General features: G+C 65.9%; 1 protein-coding gene across 1 annotated transcript in view; it reads left to right on the forward strand.

Annotated features, from left to right (window-relative positions):
• Positions 1 to 20,297, forward strand: part of SPEG (striated muscle enriched protein kinase) — a 40,121-nt gene that overhangs the window by 18,220 nt on the left and 1,604 nt on the right. The window contains exons 6-39 of the mRNA XM_082483358.1: positions 629 to 811; positions 2,687 to 2,898; positions 3,159 to 3,247; positions 3,448 to 3,629; positions 5,808 to 6,068; positions 7,350 to 7,508; positions 7,663 to 7,852; positions 8,000 to 8,229; positions 8,408 to 8,527; positions 8,946 to 9,050; positions 9,149 to 9,355; positions 9,483 to 9,606; positions 10,021 to 10,193; positions 10,972 to 11,084; positions 11,295 to 11,463; positions 11,547 to 11,640; positions 12,034 to 12,234; positions 12,783 to 12,843; positions 13,042 to 13,119; positions 13,279 to 13,451; positions 13,557 to 13,583; positions 13,827 to 13,979; positions 14,194 to 14,236; positions 14,332 to 14,400; positions 14,581 to 16,765; positions 16,877 to 17,029; positions 17,113 to 17,229; positions 17,327 to 17,494; positions 17,785 to 17,907; positions 18,088 to 18,252; positions 18,434 to 19,112; positions 19,194 to 19,433; positions 19,507 to 19,730; positions 20,145 to 20,220. Coding sequence (XP_082339484.1) covers positions 629 to 811; positions 2,687 to 2,898; positions 3,159 to 3,247; positions 3,448 to 3,629; positions 5,808 to 6,068; positions 7,350 to 7,508; positions 7,663 to 7,852; positions 8,000 to 8,229; positions 8,408 to 8,527; positions 8,946 to 9,050; positions 9,149 to 9,355; positions 9,483 to 9,606; positions 10,021 to 10,193; positions 10,972 to 11,084; positions 11,295 to 11,463; positions 11,547 to 11,640; positions 12,034 to 12,234; positions 12,783 to 12,843; positions 13,042 to 13,119; positions 13,279 to 13,451; positions 13,557 to 13,583; positions 13,827 to 13,979; positions 14,194 to 14,236; positions 14,332 to 14,400; positions 14,581 to 16,765; positions 16,877 to 17,029; positions 17,113 to 17,229; positions 17,327 to 17,494; positions 17,785 to 17,907; positions 18,088 to 18,252; positions 18,434 to 19,112; positions 19,194 to 19,433; positions 19,507 to 19,730; positions 20,145 to 20,220 — 7,546 coding nt within the window. The remainder of the gene's footprint in view (positions 1 to 628; positions 812 to 2,686; positions 2,899 to 3,158; positions 3,248 to 3,447; positions 3,630 to 5,807; positions 6,069 to 7,349; positions 7,509 to 7,662; positions 7,853 to 7,999; positions 8,230 to 8,407; positions 8,528 to 8,945; positions 9,051 to 9,148; positions 9,356 to 9,482; positions 9,607 to 10,020; positions 10,194 to 10,971; positions 11,085 to 11,294; positions 11,464 to 11,546; positions 11,641 to 12,033; positions 12,235 to 12,782; positions 12,844 to 13,041; positions 13,120 to 13,278; positions 13,452 to 13,556; positions 13,584 to 13,826; positions 13,980 to 14,193; positions 14,237 to 14,331; positions 14,401 to 14,580; positions 16,766 to 16,876; positions 17,030 to 17,112; positions 17,230 to 17,326; positions 17,495 to 17,784; positions 17,908 to 18,087; positions 18,253 to 18,433; positions 19,113 to 19,193; positions 19,434 to 19,506; positions 19,731 to 20,144; positions 20,221 to 20,297) is intronic.

Genomic DNA, 20,297 nt, shown 5'->3' on the forward strand with positions numbered 1-20,297 from the left:
CTTGGGGCTACCCCAACTGTGCGTGGTGGGACACGCAGCCCTGAGCTGGATGTCTCAGAGAGGTGATGTGCCCACCTCGGGAACACCCCTTTCGCCCTGCCTCCCCCCCAGGCAGGAGTGAAGAGCTTGGCCACCGCCTGCCAGGGCAGGGTGCAGAGGACAGGGTGCAGGCAAGCTGTCTGGGCTGGGCTGGGATTTTTGGAGAGTGGGAGAAGGGCTGCAGAGCACTGGGTGGGCAGGGACAGGGGATGCTCTGGGCTGCTGTTGACACAGCCCGGGTGGTTTCCCGGGGGCAGAGCCCCTGTGCCCGGCTAAGGGCTGATGGGCTCTGGGCACGCTGTAGCCAGGACGTGGGCAGGGGCAGGTGGGCAGCCAGAGCTGGTACCAGCCCACAGAGCCAGGCAGAAACCAAGCGGCTTTGATTCTCTCCTCCAGCCTCCACTGGAGGGCAGGAGGATGCCAGGAATCAGACAGGGACCAGCCCTGCTCTCAGTCAGGGGCTGTGGAGAACCCCATGGCAAAGGGGTCCCCAGGGCAGGGGAGCTCCTGGCCTCCCTGGGACCCCGCACAGACCTCCGGGGGAGCTTGGGCTCTCCTGTCCAGCAGTGACCCTCGCTTCTGCCGGCAGTGTCCTGGAGGAAGGATGGGGTCCCGCTGCGGAGCAGCACGACGCGGCCCATCAAGGCGGAGGGCGAGCGTCATACCCTGCTGGTCAGGAGTGCCCGGGTAGCCGACGCCGGCCTCTACACTGTCACCGCGGCCAACGAGGTGGGGGCGACCTGCTGCAGTGCCATCCTCAGCGTGCGGCCCGGTGAGTGCCGGCGGCCGGGTGGCGGGAGCGTGGCCGGCGGTGGGAGGGCCGGCGCCGCAGCAGGCTGGCTGCCAGCTCGGCCGCTGCTGTCACTGGGAAGAAACCGGCTTCCTTACCCTACAAGGCTCTGTCTGAACCAAAGCAGATGACGTGCTCCCGGCAAGCACGGAGGGATCCTGCCATGCGGGGGGAGCGGGGTCAGGCTGTGAGCATCCCCCTGTGCCCAGCAAGGAGCCCAGTGTCTGGCCTCCCCCATGCCTGCCCTACACCCCACTAGCCGTGGGGCATACCCCAAGCCTGCCCTCCAACCTGAAAACAGTGGGGGTACCCCTCCTTCCAGCCTGCAAACCATGGGGATACCCCTACCTGCCCTCCAACCTGTAAATTGTGGGGGTACCCCTGCCTCCAACCCGCAAACCATGGGGATATCCCTGCCTGCCCTCCAACCTGCAAATCATGGGGATAAGCCTGCCCTCTGACCTGCTAGCCATGGGGATACCCCTGCCCCATAAGCTGGGGGGATACCCAGCCTGCCCACCAAGCTGCTAGCCAGGGGCTATCCAGCCCACCCTCCACCCCGCTAGCCAGGGGGCTACCAAGCCCATCCTCCACCCCACTAGCCACAGGGGGTACCCAGCCCGGCACAGCCCCACGGCACTCCCCATCCCGAGAGCGTCCCTGGGGAGCGTGCAGAGGCTCAGAGCCGCCCTGGGGACTGATAGCACCCAAAAAACCCACCCGCTCCGTGGTACACCCGGGGGCAGCAGCGGCCAGGCAGAGCCAGCCGGGGGGCACAGCGGCGGGGGGCTGGGAAGGGGCCCGGCAGCCCCCGGCCCGGCGGCGGGCCCTCCCCCGCGTTGCTGGCCCAGCCCCGGGGGCCGGGCGGTGCTGGGGCGGGGAGGGCTCAGCGGGCCGGCGGCGCCGCGGGCTGGAGGAGCGCCCGGTACCGCCGTACCGGCCCCGGCAGCGCCAGTGGCGGCTCGGCGGTGCGACCCGGCTCGGCTCGGCTCGGCTCCGGGCGGGGGCTGCCGGGGCCTCTCCCCCCCCGGTGAGTGTGGGGGGCGACGGGGGGGGATGCGGGAGGGCGGGCGGGGGGCAGCCGGGGGTCGGGCACCCCCACCTCCCACCCCGGCTGTCCGCCCCGGGGCTGCCCGTGGGCATCGCGGGGGCGCGGGGGGGCACAGCCCTCGCCCTGCACCGGGCAGCCCGCCCGCCTCCCCCCGGTAAGCAGAGGAGGAGGAGGAGGAGGAGGAGGAGGAGGAGGAGGGGAGGGGGGGGTGAGGGCGCTCCGGCAGCCGGGCTGGAGGGGGGCCAGCGCCCCCAGTGTGGCGGCCGGGCTCCAGCACCCCACGCCGCTCCCCACCCCGCACCACCCGCACCCCCCGGTCCACGCACGCATCCCGCACCCAAATCCCCCGTCCCATCCCGGTCCCGGGTGGGCTCCCCACGCAGGCGAGCCCGTTCCCCACCCCTTCACCCCCCCTTCCCGGGGAGCGGGCAGGCGGCCGGCCGGGCTGCTGGGAGAGCGCAGCTGCCAATGTCACCTTCAGCCCTCGCCGGCTCGGGGCAGGGGCAGCCATCCCGGGAATTCGGGTGGCTTAAGGATGGGAGCGAGGGCTGCTGCGTAAGAGCCACTTGAGCCCTGCTGTCGCCTTGCGGGATATCGCGTCCCCTTATCATCCCGTGGAGTGGTTCTCACTCCCTCCCCCAGCCCTGCGCGGCCCCGCACCCCTTCGCTGCTGGCTGCGGCTGAGCTGGGATGTGTGGTGGGATGGGTGTCCATCCTGGGGTGCAGGGTGGTGGGGAGGGGTGCCCTGACCCCCCTTGCCTGGCTCTGGCTGCTGCCAGCTCCTTATCCGGCCTCTCCTATGCTAGCCCCCGCCGTGGAGCGGCATGGGAACTTGGCACCCCCCCTCGGCCAGGCCAGCCCCATCACCTCGGATGAAGAGTACCTGAGCCCCCTGGAAGAGTTCCCCGAGTCTGGCACCCCCCAGCACCGACCAGCCATGAAGCTGCAGCCTAGAGCTGAGCATGGGGCTGCCCACGGCTCCCCAGAGAGCACCTTCAAGGCTGCCCCCACCTTTGAGGTGAGCTGACAACCCCCCTGAGACCTGGCAGAGGGGGAGCAGTGGCCTGTGACCACAGCCCTGTGGTCCCTGGTGCCAGGAGGTGCCAGGTCAGGCCTTCATACCTCCTGATTTAGGGTGTACGAGGTGCCCCAGCAGCTCCCCTGGTGCTCCAGGGCTACCATCGTGATGGGGAACATGTGGCCCTGGGTGCGGTGGTGGGGATGCATGGCCTTGGGTGCAGGTGGGTGCTCACTGCTCCCTTACCCCTGCTTCCCCAGGTGTCCCTGTCGGACCAGTCGGTGCTGGAGGGGCAGGATGTCAGCATGAGCGTCCGTGTCCGTGGGGAGCCCAAGCCCATCATTTATTGGTGAGTCCCAGTGCTCGTTGGGTCACAGCTGGACAGGGAAGGAGGGGACAGGCACAGTGGCTTCCCCATTTGGGGATAGCCAGTTTGGAGCTCTGGTCCTGAGCAGGACTGGGGGTGAAGGAGAGGGGTCTTTTGGGGACAGACAGAATGGGCGTGCAGGGCCAGGCGTGACGGTGCTGCTCTGCCTGTGTCCCGAGCAGGCTGAGGAACCGGCAGCCGGTGAAGTACGGCCGCCGGCATCACACGGAGGAGGCGGAGGGGGTGCGGGGGCTCTTCACGCTGCACATCCTGGCGGCGGAGCGCACTGACACCGGCTTCTACACCTGCAAGGCTGTCAATGAGTACGGCACCAAGCAGTGCGAGGCCAAGCTGGAGGTCAGAGGTAAAGATCCCCGAGTGCATCCCCCCTGGCCCCGAGGGGCCAGCTGGCTCCAGTGCCATGCATGAGCTGTGTGGGGAAGGGGCTGCTGCAGACCCCTCCTTGGCAGTGCTGCAGGAGAAGGGGATGAGCCAGCCTGCCCTTCTCTGCCACAGCACAGGCAGGCGCAAGCCGGGAGCAGGAAAGTGGAGCTGCGTGCCTGGGGCTGCCCGCAGAGGCTGGCCCTGCAGCAACAGGCATGCTGCCTTGCTGCCCCATCCAGATGTGTGGCCCCATGGCCCTCGGTCCCACCAGCCAGTTGTGCCAGGACCCCTGCTGGCCTGACCCAGAGCCCGCTGCTCCCCGCAGCCCAGTTTCACCCGATGTCACCCCTGTCCCCTCATGTACCCTCTGCTGAGGCTGGGTGCTGCCCCTGGCTACGCAGGGAAGGCTTTTGCCCTTGGTGGCCCTGCAGGGGACACGGCCCCCTGCCCTGCTGAGCTGACAGCTCCCTCCCTGCCGCAGGCAGTCTGCAAGCTGCCATGCCAGGCACAGAGCAGCTTGGAGAGGTTTCCCCCTGCCCATTTCCAGCGATAGCCCATATGCATGGGACTGGGCTGTCCAGTCCTATTCCCTTAGCATCCCCTCCCCAGCCTGGCTGTGGTCCTCCTAGGACCCCAATATATGTGTGCAAATTTGGGGGGGGGGGGGGGGCAGGTGGGCTCAGGACTGATAGCCAGGCTCTGCCTGTTGTCCACCGAGGCCAGGAAAGGAGCCTGCAGGGACAAGTGATGCTGCCTCCCTCCTCTTGCCCTTTGCTGTGTGTGCCCTGCTCCCCCCAAGCCCTCCCTGCTGACGGCTGCCTGAGCCCCCCAGGCTGCGTCCATCCCACCCCGGCCTTGGCTGCACTGCTTCTACCCTGCCGGGACCCCGCTCCCAGCCTCTGGCAAAGCGCGGCGGCACCGGGGGTGGGAGCGGGAGCCAGCCCCATGCCCCACGGCTGGCAGGAGCTGGGCTGCCGGGGATGACAGCCCAAGCCCCGGCCCCTCTTGGGGGGCTCGGTGGGTGGCTCCATGCCTTGGCGTGCGCTCGCACCCCTCGTGCCGGTGCTGGTGTGTGCGTGCGTGTGTGCGTGCGTGCCGGCCCCCCCGTTGCTGCTGCACTAACCCTTCCGCTTGCTGACTGCGGTTTTTGTCTGTACGCAGGGGGAGTACGATAAGGGGGTGCATCTCTCAGAGCCGCGGCCGCGGGGCTCTTAGTTGGACACCTCTTAGGCAGTGGACCTCACCTTGTGTTATTACCTTCTGCTCCATCCGCCGCCTCGTCCTGGATGCACCGCGGGGGACGCGCGGGCCCTCGACTGCGGGCAGGGGCTCGCCGGATGGCCGGGGGAGGCGTAACCGAGGCGGGGTGGGGGGAACGGTGGGGGAGCACCAGGCACCCCCTCAGCCGGGCCAGGGCGGCTGTACGATGCTGTCTTGTCTCTTGCTCCGTCCGTTTGTCCCTGTCTGCGTGTCCTGCCTCTCCTCGCTGCCCAGGGAAGGGGAGCAGGGAACTGAGCCCACGGTCACTGCCGTGCCGGCTGGGGCTGTAGGGAAGGGACTGTGGCGCGGTGGCAGCTCTGCAATGGTCACCTTGGAGTGTGGGGGACAGGAGACCCTGGGGACCCCCGTGGGGGAGCACCCTGCCCCAGCCGCAGCAGGGAGGGAGAGCATCGGCCCCTTTGGCTTCGTGGCGGCCACCCAGGCGCCCGCCCGGCCACCGTGAGACATCCCTCGCAGCCCCAGGGCTCGGGGTCCACCCAGAGCACCCCCAGCTCCGGGTCTCTTCTCCCGGGGAGTGGGCTTGGTGGGGGGGAGGGCGGGCTGCGAGGCCGTGACCCTTTTTTTTGTAGCTCTAATAAAATCTGTTTGGTAAAGCGCTGTGTGGTGTGTTCCTGGCACGGGCACCTCCCCTCACCCCCGGCCCCCCTCCCTGGCTCAGCTCTGCTTTCCACATCTCGCCAACCCCCCTCCCCCCTTCCCCTCTCCCACCCTTTCCCGCTGCATCCCCTGCCCGCTGCACCGGGCCCCCTCCCCGCATGCCCCCCGCAACCCTGTCCCGCACGTTGCCCTCCATCCCCGCCATCTCTCATGGTTGCTTTTCAGTTGCTGAGACGCGTCTCTCTTTCTTTCTCTCTCTCTTTCCCCCCTTCCCGGGCAGCTCGCCCCGAGTGCCAGTCCCTGGCCATCGTGGTTCCCCTGCAGGACGTGGTGGTCGGGGCGGGGGAGCTGGCACTCTTTGAGTGCCTGGTGGCTGGCCCGCCAGACATGGACGTGGACTGGCTATCCCGGGGCCGGCTGCTCCAGCCCGCCCTGCTCAAATGCAAGATGCATTTTGACGGGCGCAAGTGCAAGCTGCTGCTCACCTCCGTGCACGAGGACGACAGCGGGATCTACACCTGCAAGCTCAGCACAGCTAAAGGTAAGTGGCGGTCACGCAGCTCCCCGGGGTGGGGGGTGGTCCTCGCTTGGACCTAAGTGGGTGCTGGGGGTGGACAACTTCCCCATCCCCGACTTCGGGGCTCGGGTCCCCCCAGGATGTAGCTGTGAGTGCTGGAGGTGGGTGACAGGAGGACAGGGAGTGGTTTCTGGTCCCAGGAGCTGGGGAGCTTTCCCCAGCTCAGAAACCTGGTGTGCATCAGTCCTTGGGCTCCAGCACCCTGAGCCCTGCAGCCCTGTCGCATCCCACTCACCTCCTCCACCACCATGCGTGCAGCTCCCAGAAATGAGAGATGTATTCGTGCTCTGGCTGCACCGGCTGATCAAAGCCCTGGAGCCCAACTGTCCCTGTCCTTCTGGATCAGGCACCCAGCTCCAGTGACAACCTGTCTCTGCTGGCCCGGGCGGTGGCAGGGGGTCATGGCCACCCGCCCTCTCCCACCAAGCCACCACTGGTGGCAGCTGAGGAAGAGCAGCGAGACCCAGACTCTGTCCCATAGATCTGACACCCCCCTTTGCCTGTGCATGCTGCACACAGCCTCTGTCCCCCACAGCAGGACAGGGGCAAGGGTGCCTCTCCCGTTCTCCAGCCCCTCGGCTGCAACCCAGGCTGTGGTGGGTGCAGGGGGCAGCAGCTTTCTCGGCACCCTGCCGCTGGTGCCCGTGCATCCCTCCACGGAGCAGGCTGTATGCCCCCAGGGATTTAAGGGCAGCAGCAGTTTTGGGTGCAGGGAGGTGAGGCTGTGCCTGTGTATGGATGGTGTCAAGCCCTGCCTGGGGTGGGACACCATGATTCAAAGCTGTCCCTGCTGCAAACCCCCTCATCTGGAGCATCCAGCCTGTGCCTGTCCCCATGCTGCCCCTGGGTGCTGCATCTGCTGGCGCTGCCTGCTTTGGTGTCACCGCCCCATCCCCAAGGGTCTAGGCTAGTTGTGACCCCCTGTCCTATGGGGACGACAGGGCATCCTCCTGCCCCACCTTTCTGCTGGCATCTGTACTGCTGTGGGGGGGACAAACGAGGTACCCCGCTGCCAGCAGAGCCCCAGCCCTGGGCATGGGGACCTTGCACACACTTGCCCCCCTGTCCCGTGCAGGGACAGAGCCCTGCACCCAGCACACCCGGGCTCAGCCCCCATCAGGTGTGGGGTACCCTCAGCTATGACCACGTTGGCTGCTGGGGCTGCAAAGGGGGGGTTCGCAGGCTGCCTCCTGCTCTGCACCCCGCGTGCTGTGCGGGGCTCACCCCTACCCGCTCTCCTTGCAGACGAGCTGACCTGCAGCGCCCGGCTGACGGTGCAGCCCTCCGTGCAGCCGCTCTTCACCCGCAAACTGGAGGACGTGGATGTGGTGGAAGGGCGGACGGCGCGTTTCGACTGCATGATCAGCGGGACTCCTCCCCCGGCGGTCACCTGGACCCATTTCGGTAACCCACAAGCCCAGAGAGCTTGCCCTGAGCCCTACAAGGAGACCTCTCCCTGTCCCCTCGGGGGCTGCACCCAAGGGCTCGTGCCTGGCTGGGGCTGGGAGGGGTGATGAAGCTGATGCTGACGCTGATGCTGGTGTGTGTCTCCATGCAGGCCAGCCGGTGCAGGAGGGGGAGAACATACGTATTCAGCAGGATGGGGGGCTGCACTCACTGGTCATTATACACGTGGGCAGTGAGGACGAGGGACAGTACACAGTGACCGCCAGGAATGCCCATGGCCACTTGGAGTGCTCTGCTGAGCTCTACGTGGAGGAGCCGCGACCGTCTGCTGCTTCCCAGATGTAAGAGTCGGGGGTCTCTAGGATCTGCATCCCCTCTGCTTGGTCCGTCTCTGGGATTTGGGGGACAATGGGCTTGTGAAAAGCCTGGGGTTGGGGCTGGGCTGGGGGCACTGTATTCCTGCCATGAATGTGTGTGGGCTCTTGCAGCTCCAAGCTGGAGAAGATGCCATCCATTCCAGAGGAGCCAGAGCAGGCGGAAACAGAGGCAGAATGCTTCACCATGCCCGATTTCCTGAAGCCGCTGCACAACCTGGATGTGGTGGAATCGAAGGAAGCCGTGCTGGAGTGCCAGGTGGCTGGGCTGCCCTACCCCTCCATCACCTGGTTCCACAACGGGTCCCGCATCGACAGCACCGAGGACCGCAAGATGATGCAGTGTAGGGCTCCCTGCCAACCTCCCTGCCCCCTTGGGGTCCCTCCACCCAGGGTGGAGGAAGGGGGGACACCCTGGGAGGAGGCATCACCCCCCAGACCTTCACGTCCCGTGAGGAGGGAGGGGAGCTCTGTGCCGCTTGGCTGGTGGGGTCTTACCCGTGTCCCCTGGTTCCCCCTCAGATAAGGATGTCCATCGCCTGGTGTTCACAGCCGTCAGCCACGCACATGCTGGTGTCTATAAAAGTGTCATCGCCAACAAAGTGGGGAAGGCCACATGCTACGCACACCTCTATGTCACCGGTAAGCAGCGGTGGGCACCAGCAGGGGATGTGTGACCACTCACTGCCACCCTGCCAGGCTGTGCCCCGGGCCTGGGGGTTGGTGGTCCTGTGGCAAGGTCCTAGGGTGATAGGATCACAGGGAAGTTCAGGTTGGAGGGGACCTCAGGAGGTCCCTAATCCAAAATAAAAGTGGGGTCAGCTGTGCAGTCCTCACCTTGTGGGGTCAGGAACCATGCCTGGACCCCCAGGTCCCACATGGGACTTGCTGGGACCACCAGCCCCACAGGGGCTGCCAGGCTGAGCCCCTGCTGGGGGAACCAGTGAGGGTCGCCGGCCCCATCCATCCCCTCCAGCCCACGTCTCCCAGGGTGTAAGACAGATGCCCAAGGAGCTGTGGCATTGGCCATGCTTACACTCCTGCCGACCTCCCCATGCAGATGTGGTGCCAACCCCTCCAGATGGACCCCCCACTGTGGCCTCAGTGACCGGAAGAGCCATCACGCTGGCCTGGAACAAGCCCAAGTGGCTGGACACCGCCATAGGTGAGGGGGCCGGGGCTGGGCAGAGGGTGGGCAACGCCATGACGGGGTGCCTGAGCCAGGCCGATGCTGGGGGCTCTACCGACCCTTTCCCCCTGCAGACCCCAACTCGGTGACCTACGTGGTGCAAATGCAAGTCCTGGGCACGACGCAGTGGCTAGTGCTGGTGGCCGGCGTGCGGGACACCACCTATACGGTGCACGGGCTGACCAAGGGTGCCCAGTACCTCTTCCGTGTCATCACTGCCACCCCCAAGACCAACAGCAAGCCCTCCCCTCCTGTGGGACCCGTGCAGCTCCTGGACCGGGGTGAGAGGGGCAGTGGGGAAGGGATGGGTGGTGGGGGTGGAGCGCTCTCTGTTGCCGGTGGGGTGGTAAACTGTCCAGGGCTGGGCGACGTGGGGTCCAGAGGTGATGGTGACAATGTGTGTGGCAGGTCCTTACCTGGAAGAGGCCCCAGTCATCCTGGACAAGCCAGATGTGGTGTACGTGGTGGAGGGCCAGCCAGCCTCTATCACCATCACCATCAACCACGTGGAGGCCACCGTCACCTGGAAGAGGTAGGACATGGCGCTGTGCCTGTTGCCTGCCCCATGCTCAGCATCACCCCATGGCTTGCAAAAGGGGCTCCTGCACCAGCTCCTCGTGCAGACTGTGGTGGGTGGGGAGTCCTTTCCTGGGGCTGGACTGGGAGTGCACCCAAGGGTGATGCCCAGGGCTGTGCAAAGCTGCATGCGGGAGGCTTTTTTGGGAGGGGTGTGCTGTTCGTGGAGTGCTAAGCATTGAGAGCCATTCAGGAGGCAAAGCTAGCAATGGGGTGAGAGCCATTTGTGGGGGCTGCAGGGTGGGAACCAGGGCTGGGGATGTCTGTGGTTCAGAAGGTAGCCATGGGGCTGTGGGGTGGGGGCTATCGATGGGGCAGTTGGGCTGGGGCTGCCTGTGGGGCTGTGATGTGGCAACTGGTGTGCCCGCAGGGGCGGGCAGGTGCTGGGAGAGCAGGAGGGGATGTGCGAGGTGACGATGCCGGACGATGACCAGCACTGCCTGCGACTGCTGTGCGTGGGCCGGGGGGCCGCGGGGCCACTGGTCTGCGAGGTGAGCAACCGCCACGGCACTGCCCGCTGCACCCTCCGCCTCCGCCTCGCAGGTAGGTGCCCCCACACCGGGAGGTCGTGCCCTTCTGTCGGGGGCGAGGGGGGGGGGGGGGTGTAGCATCGCCATACGGTGTCCCAAGCCCATGTGCCATGGGGGCACTGCCCCATAGCATGGCACTGCTCCTCAGTGCTCCATACTTGTATGTCATGAGGATGCTTCTCTATAGGGTGGCAATGCCTCATGGGCCTGAAAACACAGGAACCATCCATTGATACCACTGCTCGGTGTCCTATACCCATATCTGACTTGGGTAGAAGTGTCCCATGTGCTTCATGACTGTGTGCATGGGATGGCAATGCCCCATGGTGTCCCTCAGCCGTGTGCCATGGGTGGCACTGCTGCAGGGTGTCCCATACCTGTGTATAATGGGGTGGCACACGCTCCCCCCTCCCTGTGCCCTATTGCCAAGAGCCATAGGGGACGCCTCCACAATGCCCCATGGTGGTGTCATGGGTGGCACTGCCCTTCAGTACCCCATACCCGTATGTAACTGGGAGATGCAACCCCACAGTGCCCTATCCCCGTGTGCCGTGAGTGACACTGCCCCATGGTGCCCCACACCAATGGGTGACTGTCCCACTGTGCTGCAGGCACATGTCATTGGTGGTCTGCCCAGTAGTGTCCCACTCCCATGTCCACTGCCCCATGTTGCTCCATGTCCCTATACCATGGGCTGGCACTTCCTCGCAGTGCCCCACAGCCTTACACCCCGTGCCAATGGCAGGGGGGTGGCACTGCCCCATGGTGCTCCTCGCCCCATCTCTTGGCAGAGGCACCACGCTTTGAGTCCATCATGGAGGACATCGATGTCCAGGAAGGGGAGACACCACGCTTTGCCGTGGTGGTGGAGGGGAAACCGCTGCCGGACATCATGTGGTACAAGGTGGGCTGGGACCCCCTCACCCCCTTCCTGACACACAGCCCTCCAGACCCACACCTGCTGCTGCATCACCTGGGTCACTGCATTGGGGCTTTGGGGTTGTGTTCACCCCTGGTGATGCAGGATGCATCCCATGCCCCCATCCACGGGGAAAGGTGGTGGAAACTGCTCAGGGATGGGATGGGACCCCTCTGATACCCCTGCCACCCCTAGGACGGGGATCTGCTGGAGGAGAGCAGCCACCTGAGCTTCGTGTATGAGGACAACGAGTGCTCACTGGTGGTGCTGGGCACCACTGAGTCTGACAGCGGTGTCTACACGTGCACGGCCAAGAACCTGGCCGGGGAGGTCTCCTGCAAGGCAGAGCTGGTGGTGCGGGCAGGTACGGCTGGCCGGCCCCCCAGCCCTGGGGGGCAGAGCCTGGGTGCCCGACTTGCCCCCCGCCAGCGCCTTTTCTTCCCCCAGCCCAGCCCGCTGCCGATGCCACCATGGAGGAGGAGGCTCTGCACAAGGCACGACGCCTGACCGACTACTACGACGTGCATGAGGAGATCGGGAGGTATGGGGCCACCAGCATGGTGGGCAACAGGGTGCTCTGGGGACCACAGGGATGGAGGTGCTGGAGCCAGGCTGCACCCTGGGGTTTTGTCTCTTGGGACTGAAGCTCCATGGTATATCAGATACTGATGTGCTGGTGGGGCTGCTCTCAGCCATCGTTAGATGCCCTGGTGCCGGCTCAGGGTGGGGAGCCAGGGCAGCTGGAGCAAAGCCAGGCCTGAGGTCTCTCCGTGGATGGTCCTGGAGGGCTGCCAGGGGAGCGGGCGGCTGCCAGGGGAGCGGGCTGCTCCCTGCGGAGCGGGTGCCTGCCCCAGCTGCTCAGGGAAGGGGAGGTCTCCCGCTCTCCTGCTCCCCCACCTTCTTATCCCTCCTTGCTCCCATCGCTGCATTGCAGGGGGGCTTTCTCCTACCTGCGGAGGGTGACGGAGAAGAGCAGCCGGCTGGATTTTGCCGCCAAGTTCATCCCTGGGAGGACCAAGGCCAAGCAGTCGGCACGTCGGGAGCTGCACATCCTCTCACAGCTGGACCACGAGCGCATCGTCTTCTTCCATGATGCCTTTGAGAAGAAGAACGCTGTCATCATGGTCATGGAGCTGTATCCTCCAGGCGGTGCTCCGGGAACGCGCGGTGCAGGGGATGAGGGGGGCAGAGTGGGTGCAGAGGGGCTGGGTGCCCAGGGTGTAGGGCATGGTGGGACATGGAACGACTGAGGGATCTGGGGTTGTTTAGCCTGGAGAAGAGGAGGCTGAGGGGAGACCTTATCACCCTCTACAACTACCTGAAAGGAGGTTTTAGAGAGATGGGAGCTGACCTCTTCTCCCTGGCGACAAGTGATAGGACAAGAGGAAATGGGTTCAAGTTATGTCAGGGCAGGTTTAGATTGGATATTAGGAAGCATTTTTTCACTGAAAGGGTTATTAAACATTGGAATAAGCTGCCCAGAGAGGTGGTGGATTCACCATCCCTGGAGGTGTTTAAGAAAAGGGTAGATGAGGTGCTTAGGGACATGGTTTAGGAGTGGTGGTGTTTTTATCAGGGTAGGTTAATGGTTGGACTTGATGATCTTAAAGGTCCCTTCCAACCTCACTGATTCTATGATTCTATGATTCTATGGCATTTCTGTGCTCCTTGACCGGGGCCCAGCTGTGCTGAGGAAGAGCTGCTGGACAGGATGGCAAGGAAGCCCTCGGTGTGCGAGTCTGAGGTGGGTGAACCCCAGGAGGGCAAGGTGATGGGGGAAGCAGGGAGCCTGGGAGCACCGGGGTCTGTCCCAGCCCAGGGACGTGCAACGCTCATTGCATCAGGCTACAAAGGGGGCTGCAGCTTGCGCCCTCCTCTGCACGAAGCCAGTGTGGGGCTGACCCACGTTCAGGGCGCCCACCCTCTCTCTGCTCTCTCACAGGTCCGATCCTACATGCGGCAGGTCCTGGAGGGGATCTGCTACCTGCACCAGCACAGCGTCCTGCACCTGGACATCAAAGTGAGTGCGGGGCTCTCCCATCCCCTCCCGCCCTGCGCCCGCACGGACGGGCTCCCGCTGTGCTGCTGGGGGCTCGGTCCTGCTGACGGGGGACATCCCTTCCCTGGGGGGAGCCCCTGCCTCCTGCCAAGCTCCCCTCTGCCCCACGTTGTCCTGTAGCCAGAAAACCTCTTGATGGCGGATTCGAGCAGCGAGCAGGTCCGGATCTGCGACTTTGGCAACGCACAGGAGCTGACGCCTGAGGAGCCACAGTACTGCAAGTATGGCACCCCTGAGTTTGTGGGCCCCGAGATCGTCAACCAGAGCCCTGTCTCCAGTGTCACCGACATCTGGTAAGGGTGGCCCTGGGGTGGATGGTGGGCTCCCCGCTATGCCGACAGGGACTGGGCACCTTGGAGGACTTGTGCTGTGCAGTAACCATGCTGTCCTCTCCGCAGGCCCGTGGGGGTCATCGCCTACCTCTGGTAAGTGCCCTGGTGGGCCCCCACGGCATGGACCCCCTTCCTGTCCCCTTGCCGGTTGCAGTGTTGGGGCTGCGGCCATGCACATTGCTCCTTGCGGGCTCAGCCTCCTCCCTGGCTGCTCCTACCTCTGCCCTCCCCATGGCATTGGGGCTGGGATCCAGGGTCCCATCCTCAGACCCCTATACTTGCCATGCTGTTCCCCATGTCCCCCCGGCCCGATGACAGTGTCCCCCTTCTTGGCAGCCTGACGGGGATCTCCCCCTTTGTGGGGGAGAACGACAAGACGACGCTGATGAACATCCGCAACTACAACGTGGCCTTCGAGGAGAGGATGTTCCAGGGGCTCACCCGGGAAGCCAAGGGCTTCGTCATCAAAGTGCTGGTCAATGACAGGCTGTGAGTCCTGCGGGGTCCCCGGTCCCCACCCCTCCGGTGAAAGCCTTGTGCTTGACGGAGGGTGGGGACCCCCATGCACCGGGGTGCCCGAGGGCAGGCTGGCTGTGCAGCCCTGCCGGGGTGCAGCACGGACAGCCAGACCCTCCTGCCCTCCCCTGAGCTGGCCAAAGCCCCTCAGCCTGGGCCATTCTCACCTGGTGGTGTTGGTTCGCAGGAGACCCACTGCGGAGCAGACCCTGGAGCATCCCTGGTTCAAGGTGAGCCTGGACAAGCACCCAGTGCCTGGTGGCAGCGGCGTTCCCCTGAGCCTGCTGTAGGCTCCGTGGGACACTGCTGTCCCCTCGTCCTGCAGACGCTGGCCAAGGGGAAAGTCATCAGCACCGACCACCTAAAGCTCTTCCTCTCCCGTCGGAAATGGCAGGTGATGGCAGGAGCTGGGGCAGGAGGGGGACAGGCAGAGCTGTGTGCTGGGCAGGATGGGGTGATGTGTGCTGGGCAGGACAGTGTGACATGTCCTGGGCAGGACGGGGTGATGTGCCCTGGGCAGGATGATGCCATGCCACTTACCTGGGCCTGATCCAGCCCTCTCTGCCGGCTGCAGCGCTCACAGATCAGCTACAAGTGCAACATGGTGCTGCGGCCGATCCCGGAGCTGCTGGAGGACACATCCAACCACCTCTCCATCGCTGTGCCCCGGCACCTCAAGGAGTCACCAGCGCTGTCATCCTCCTCGGACTCGGACGACCTGGATGAGCTGCCCTTCATCCCCATGCCACACCAGGTGGAGTTCTCTGGCTCCCGCATGTCGCTCAATGAGATCCCCACAGACGATGAGGCCATTGGGCCATCTGAGGGGCCGCGGCTGGAGGGGGTGGCAGCAGGGGACGTCTCAGCCATGGAGTGGCAGAGCCAGGGCGTGGGAAAGCCCGGGGTGGCCCTGGGGAAGCGGCCGAGGGGCACCGGGCTGCGGCGGCCATGCGCGGAGGCAGAGGCACCAGGCTCCTCCGATGAAGAAGCCCCTGAAGCCCAGAAGCGTCCGGAGTACTCCCGCAAAGCCATGAGGAAGGGCTCCAGCCTGGAGTCCCCGGGGAGCGCCCGACGGGGAGAGCTGAAGAGGGGCGGCTCGGCCGACAGTGCCCTGCTGCTCCACCAGCCCCTGGCAACCGAGGACGGGGCCGAGGCAGGCCGGGACCCCCGCCGGGTCCTGGCCAAGGCGGCCTCCATGGAGCTGCCACGGCGGAAGGGGGTCTGGGGGGAGGACGACCATGCACAGCGCCTGGAGCTGATGCGCCAGCGGCTGCTGCGGGGCGGCCCCGGGGATGGCAAGGTCAGCGGCCTGCGGGGTCCCCTCCTGGAGACCCTGGGGGTCGGCCCTGACAAGAAGGTCCCGCGGCCGTCCCGGTTGGAGCCGCCGGCGCCGGCGGTGCCGCGGCTGGTGCGGGCAGCCTCCAGCGAGGCCACCTCGCCACGCCTCCTCCCCACCGAGCGCCGGCTGCAGAAGAGCAGCTCCTTCAGCCATGGGGACGCCGAACCTGTCGTCCGGCACCGCCGCTCTGGTGCACCCCTGGAGATTCCGGTGGCCCACCTGGAGGCCCAGCGGCTCAAGGAGTCCCCCTCACTCTCAGCCCTCTCTGATGCTCGGCCCCCAGCGGCGCCGGATGCCCCCGGCCCCCCGACACCCCCCGTGGTGGAGACCGCTGTCCCCCGAGCCCCCACCACCACAGCTGCCCTGGGGAGGAGGCGCACCCCTGAGGAGCATGTCCAGCCCGGTGCTAGTACGGCCACCACCACCATGGCGAAGAAGCCCACAGCCGTGGGACAGGAGGAAAAGATGCCCACCAAGGCCACTGGAGCCAGTGGGGAGGGGGCTGGCAGGACCGGTGTGCCCACCCCATTGCAGCCCCCAGTCCCTGGCACCCAAGCTCCCAAAACATCTTCCTACGCCAAGGTCATGCAAGCCATGGGAGCCGTGCAAGGTGGGGAGCCAGCCTCCGAGGGGCCCCCCCGGCCCCCACCGACCACCCCTGCCGAGCCCCCCGCACCAGCACCGGCACCGGCATCAAAGAGGGAGGTGAAGCCCACCGGCTCCTCCAGCTCCCTGCTCATCCAGGACATCGACTCGGAGGAGGTCTTCGAGGCCAAGTTCAAGCGGGGCCGGGAGTCATCACTCACCCGGGGGCTGAAGCTCCTCACCCGCTCCCGCTCTGAGGACCGGCACCTGGCTGGCCCCCCGGCCACCGACGATGGCATTTACCGTCCCACGCCAGCCGGTGTGCCCCTGGAGCTGCGCAGGGACCGTCCCACTGGGCTGGTGGCCAAGTCCAAGTCTGTGCAGGACCTGCACGAGGTGGAGAAGGACAGGGGCTTCCTCCGGAGGATGTCTGTGCTCCTCAAGCGGACCCCTCCTGCCGAGAGGAAGAAGAACAGGGGGGAGGACGGAGGTGGTGAGACCCCATCCGGCGGGCGCCGTTTGTCCTGGAGCCTGGCCATGGGCCACTCCAAGGAACGGAGGGACTCGGAGAGCCTCAAGTCGGAGCTGGGGGGTGGTGGGGAGAGCGAGTCGCCGGTGGTAGCCGTGCGGAGGAAGATCAGTGCCACGGTGGAGCGGGTCTCTGCGCGGCTGCGCAGCCTGTCGGACGAGCGGCCGGAGGGCGAGGGGCCCGGGGACCTCCGCCGTGCCAGTTCCGAGGGGGAGAGCCTGCAGCCGGGGCCCCCACCGGCACCCGCGCCCTCCTCCGAGTCCCTGCGCTCGGAGGGCAGCACCCGCTCCTCCTCTTCTGCCAAAGGTGAGCAGCGAGGGGGGGTCCCACCGGCACCCCATGGTCCAGCCGCCCTGGGTGCGGTGGGCATGGCCCCCCCAGCTCGGCCATGCTCTCAGCCACCCCGTGTGCCCGCAGGTGGGGGTGAGAGCCAGAAGCGGTCCCGCTGGGAGCGCTGGGGGCTCTCGCGGGGCAAGAAGGAGAAGGTGGCCTCGCAGCCCAGCATCCCCTCCAGCCTGCTGCGGGAGGAGGGACCCACTGCCGGCCGGCCGCACACACCCAGTGAGTCGGGTAGGTGCAGCCCCGGGATGGGATTGGGGTGCCCATTACTGCTCCAGCCTGACACCCCCCCCCCCCCCCCTTCTGCTTTCCAGATTTCCCCCCCGTTTTCCACATCAAGCTGAAGGACCAGGTGCTGCTGGAGGGGGAGGCGCTGACCCTCTGCTGCCTGCCCGCTGGCAGCCCGACCCCCAGGATCCTCTGGATGAAAGGTGGGGGGGCTGCCCGCGCTGCCTCGGTGGGTGAATGCCTGGGGGGGGCGGGGGGATGACACTGTAACATCCGTCTCCTCTGCTCCCCTCCCCGCAGACAAGAGGTCCCTGCAGCCGGACAATGCGCTGAATGTCGTCTCCTGCAAGGACGGCCGGCAGATGCTCACCATCGCCAAGGTCTCCAGGAAGGACGCGGGGCTGTACGAGTGTGCAGCCGCCAATGCTCTGGGCACGGCCATCAGCTCCTGCACGCTGGCTGTGGCACGTAAGGATGGGGGGGGGGGGGGACACACGCCTTGGGGGACAGAGGTGCTGCCCCATGGGGAAAGAGAACGTGCCAGGCATGCACCCCAGGGCTGGGGACCCATCAGAGCAGGTCATTTGATCTCCACTCCCCACACCTGCAAGAGACTGGCACTTTTGAGAGGGGACAGGCTGGTTTTGCACGGGCGCTTCCAGCACCTCTGAACCCACATGTTGTGCTGCCCTCGCCGGGCAGCAGCTCTGCCCTGCCACTGGCCGGGCACCCAGCCCACCCTGTCTGTCCCCTTGCAGGTCTCCCTGGGCGGCCGGGCACCCCGGAGATCCCCCAGAAGTACAAGAACACAGTGCTGGTGCTGTGGAAGCCCGCAGAGAGCAAAGCCCCCTGCACCTACACGCTGGAGCGCAGGCTGGATGGTACGTGGAGCTGTCTCCCGCCCCCCGGGAGCCGCAGACGGAAAGATGGGGTCACCGGGGGACACCAAGCCAGGACAAAAGTGCCCAATGTCCTTGCTGTCCCCTGGGGTCCTATGTCGGGGTGGGGGCCAAGAGACTGCCCCTGGTCTGCCCCCGCCTCACCTTGCCCCACGCTGGCAGGGGAGCATGAGTGGAAGATCGTCAGCACTGGCATCACCGACTGCTACTTCAACGTGACGGAGCTGCCCCCTGGGAGCACCGCCAAGTTTCGGGTGGCCTGTGTCAACAAAGCTGGGCAGGGGCCCTACAGCAACCCCTCGGGGAAGGTGCACCTCGAGGCGGCAGGTGAGCCAGCCCTGTCCTCTGGGACGTGGGGCAGCTCTGGGGCTGGGTGTAGGGCTGTGGCCTCTGGGATGCTCTGGGAGTCCTTGAGTCCTGGGGGATGCTCCCCTCAGGGCTTTGGGGAACGGGGCACCGCTCACACCCTGCTCCCTGCCTGACTCACACCTCCCTTTGCTCCCCGCAGATGCCCGAGCTGCCCCAGCCAAGGACATCACCATTCCTGTCCCTGTCCCCGAGAAGGTGGCTTCCAGCCGGTCAACCCAGACGCCTGTGGGGCAGCTGGAGCCACCGGCTGCGGGGGCCCCCCCCACCACGCCACCCCGCAAGCACAAGGCAGCGGTGCAGAAAGCAGATGGGGCAGCACAGGCGGGTGCCCCCCCCAGGGTCCTCCAGCCCCCTGCACCCCAGGAGGAGGGGCCACGGCCAGACCCTGAGCTCCCACCTGACATCACTGTCTGCGTGCCCCCAGAGCTGATATTCACCCCTCCTCGGACTGTCACCTCGCCCCACACAGACACCCCCACTCAGGGCTCCCCCACACCCCCCACAGACACATCTCCCCCGCCCCGGGCTCCATCTCCTTCCAAGTTGCCCCCCACCTCCCCAGTGTCGACCACCCCTGGTTCAGCCCCCACGCTGTCCCCCACCTCCAACGCTGCACCCACGCGGAAGATGCCCCCCTACATGGTCACCTCCTTCGTCTCCATGCCTCCCACATCACCCCCTGCACAGGAGCCCCCCACCACCACCCCATCCTCCAAGGAGCCCCCGGCTGAGACCGGGGTCCCAGGGGCTAAGGACAGCACGGCACTGCGGCAGGGTGTCCCCCAAAAGCCCTACACCTTCCTGGATGAGAAGGCAAGGTGAGTATCAGTGGGACAAGATGTTCCACTGGCGGTGTCCCCCCCCTCCCCAGCAGCCCACATGGCCACCCTGTGCCGCAGGGGCCGCTTCGGGGTGATCCGATTGTGCAAGGAGAACGCCACAGGGAAGCATTTCATGGCCAAGATCGTGCCTTACGAGGCGGAGAGGAAGCAGAGCGTGCTGCAGGAGTACGAGATCCTCAAGGCGCTGCACCACGAGCGCATCATGGCCCTGCACGAGGCGTACATCACTCCCCGCTACCTGGTGCTCATCTGCGAAAACTGCGCCGGCAAGGAGATCCTCTACAGCATCGTGGACAGGTACGGATGGGCATGGGGCTGCTGGCAACTGCTGCCGGTGTGGGGCCACCCGCTGATGCCACTTGCCCCCCAGGTTTCGCTACTCGGAGGACGACGTGGTGAGCTACGTGCTGCAGCTCCTGCAGGGCCTCGAGTACCTGCACGGCCGCCGCATTGTGCACCTCGACATCAAACCAGACAATGTCGTCGTCTCGGGCATGAACGCCCTCAAGATCATCGATTTTGGCAGCGCCCAGACCTACAACCCCCTCGTGCTGAGGCAGCTGGGGCGGCGCGTCGGCACCCTGGAGTTCATGTGTGAGTGGGGCACCAGGGGTGCGGTGGCATGGGGGTGGGGACGGGGCATGTGTGTGCCTGAAGTATGCCTGTGCACTGGGGGACTTGGGACTGGGGAGGAGGTGAGCTGTCCTTGGAGAAGTTGAGGGGTCTTTGGGGTGCTGTGGAGGTTCTGAGGGTTTCTGTAGGGTTTCTGGGTTCAATGGGAGAGTTTGGGTGCATTTGGGTTGTTCCTGGAGGCACTGGGCTCTGTCAGGGTGTTGGGGCATCAAGGAGGAGTGCAGGAGGGTGTAATGGTGGGGTGCTTTGGTGCTGTGAATTCTGTGGGTGCTGGGGATGCTGTGGGTGCTGGAGGTACTGGGGATGGTGGTGGTGCTGGGGGTGCTGGGGCTGGGCCCCCTAGTGCATATGACAGCTCTGCTCCCCTGTACGCAGCGCCGGAGGTGGTGAAGGGTGACCCAGTGGGCTCCGCAGCAGATGTCTGGGGTGTTGGCGTCCTCACCTACATCATGTAAGAGATGGGGCTGTGGGGGACAAGTGTCCTGAGGTATAGTCAGCTCCACCCAGGTTTTGGTGCCATGGGGGACA

Source organism: Vanellus vanellus (assembly GCF_965231255.1).
Source record: "Vanellus vanellus genome assembly, chromosome: 5".
Lineage (NCBI taxonomy): Eukaryota > Metazoa > Chordata > Aves > Charadriiformes > Charadriidae > Vanellus > Vanellus vanellus.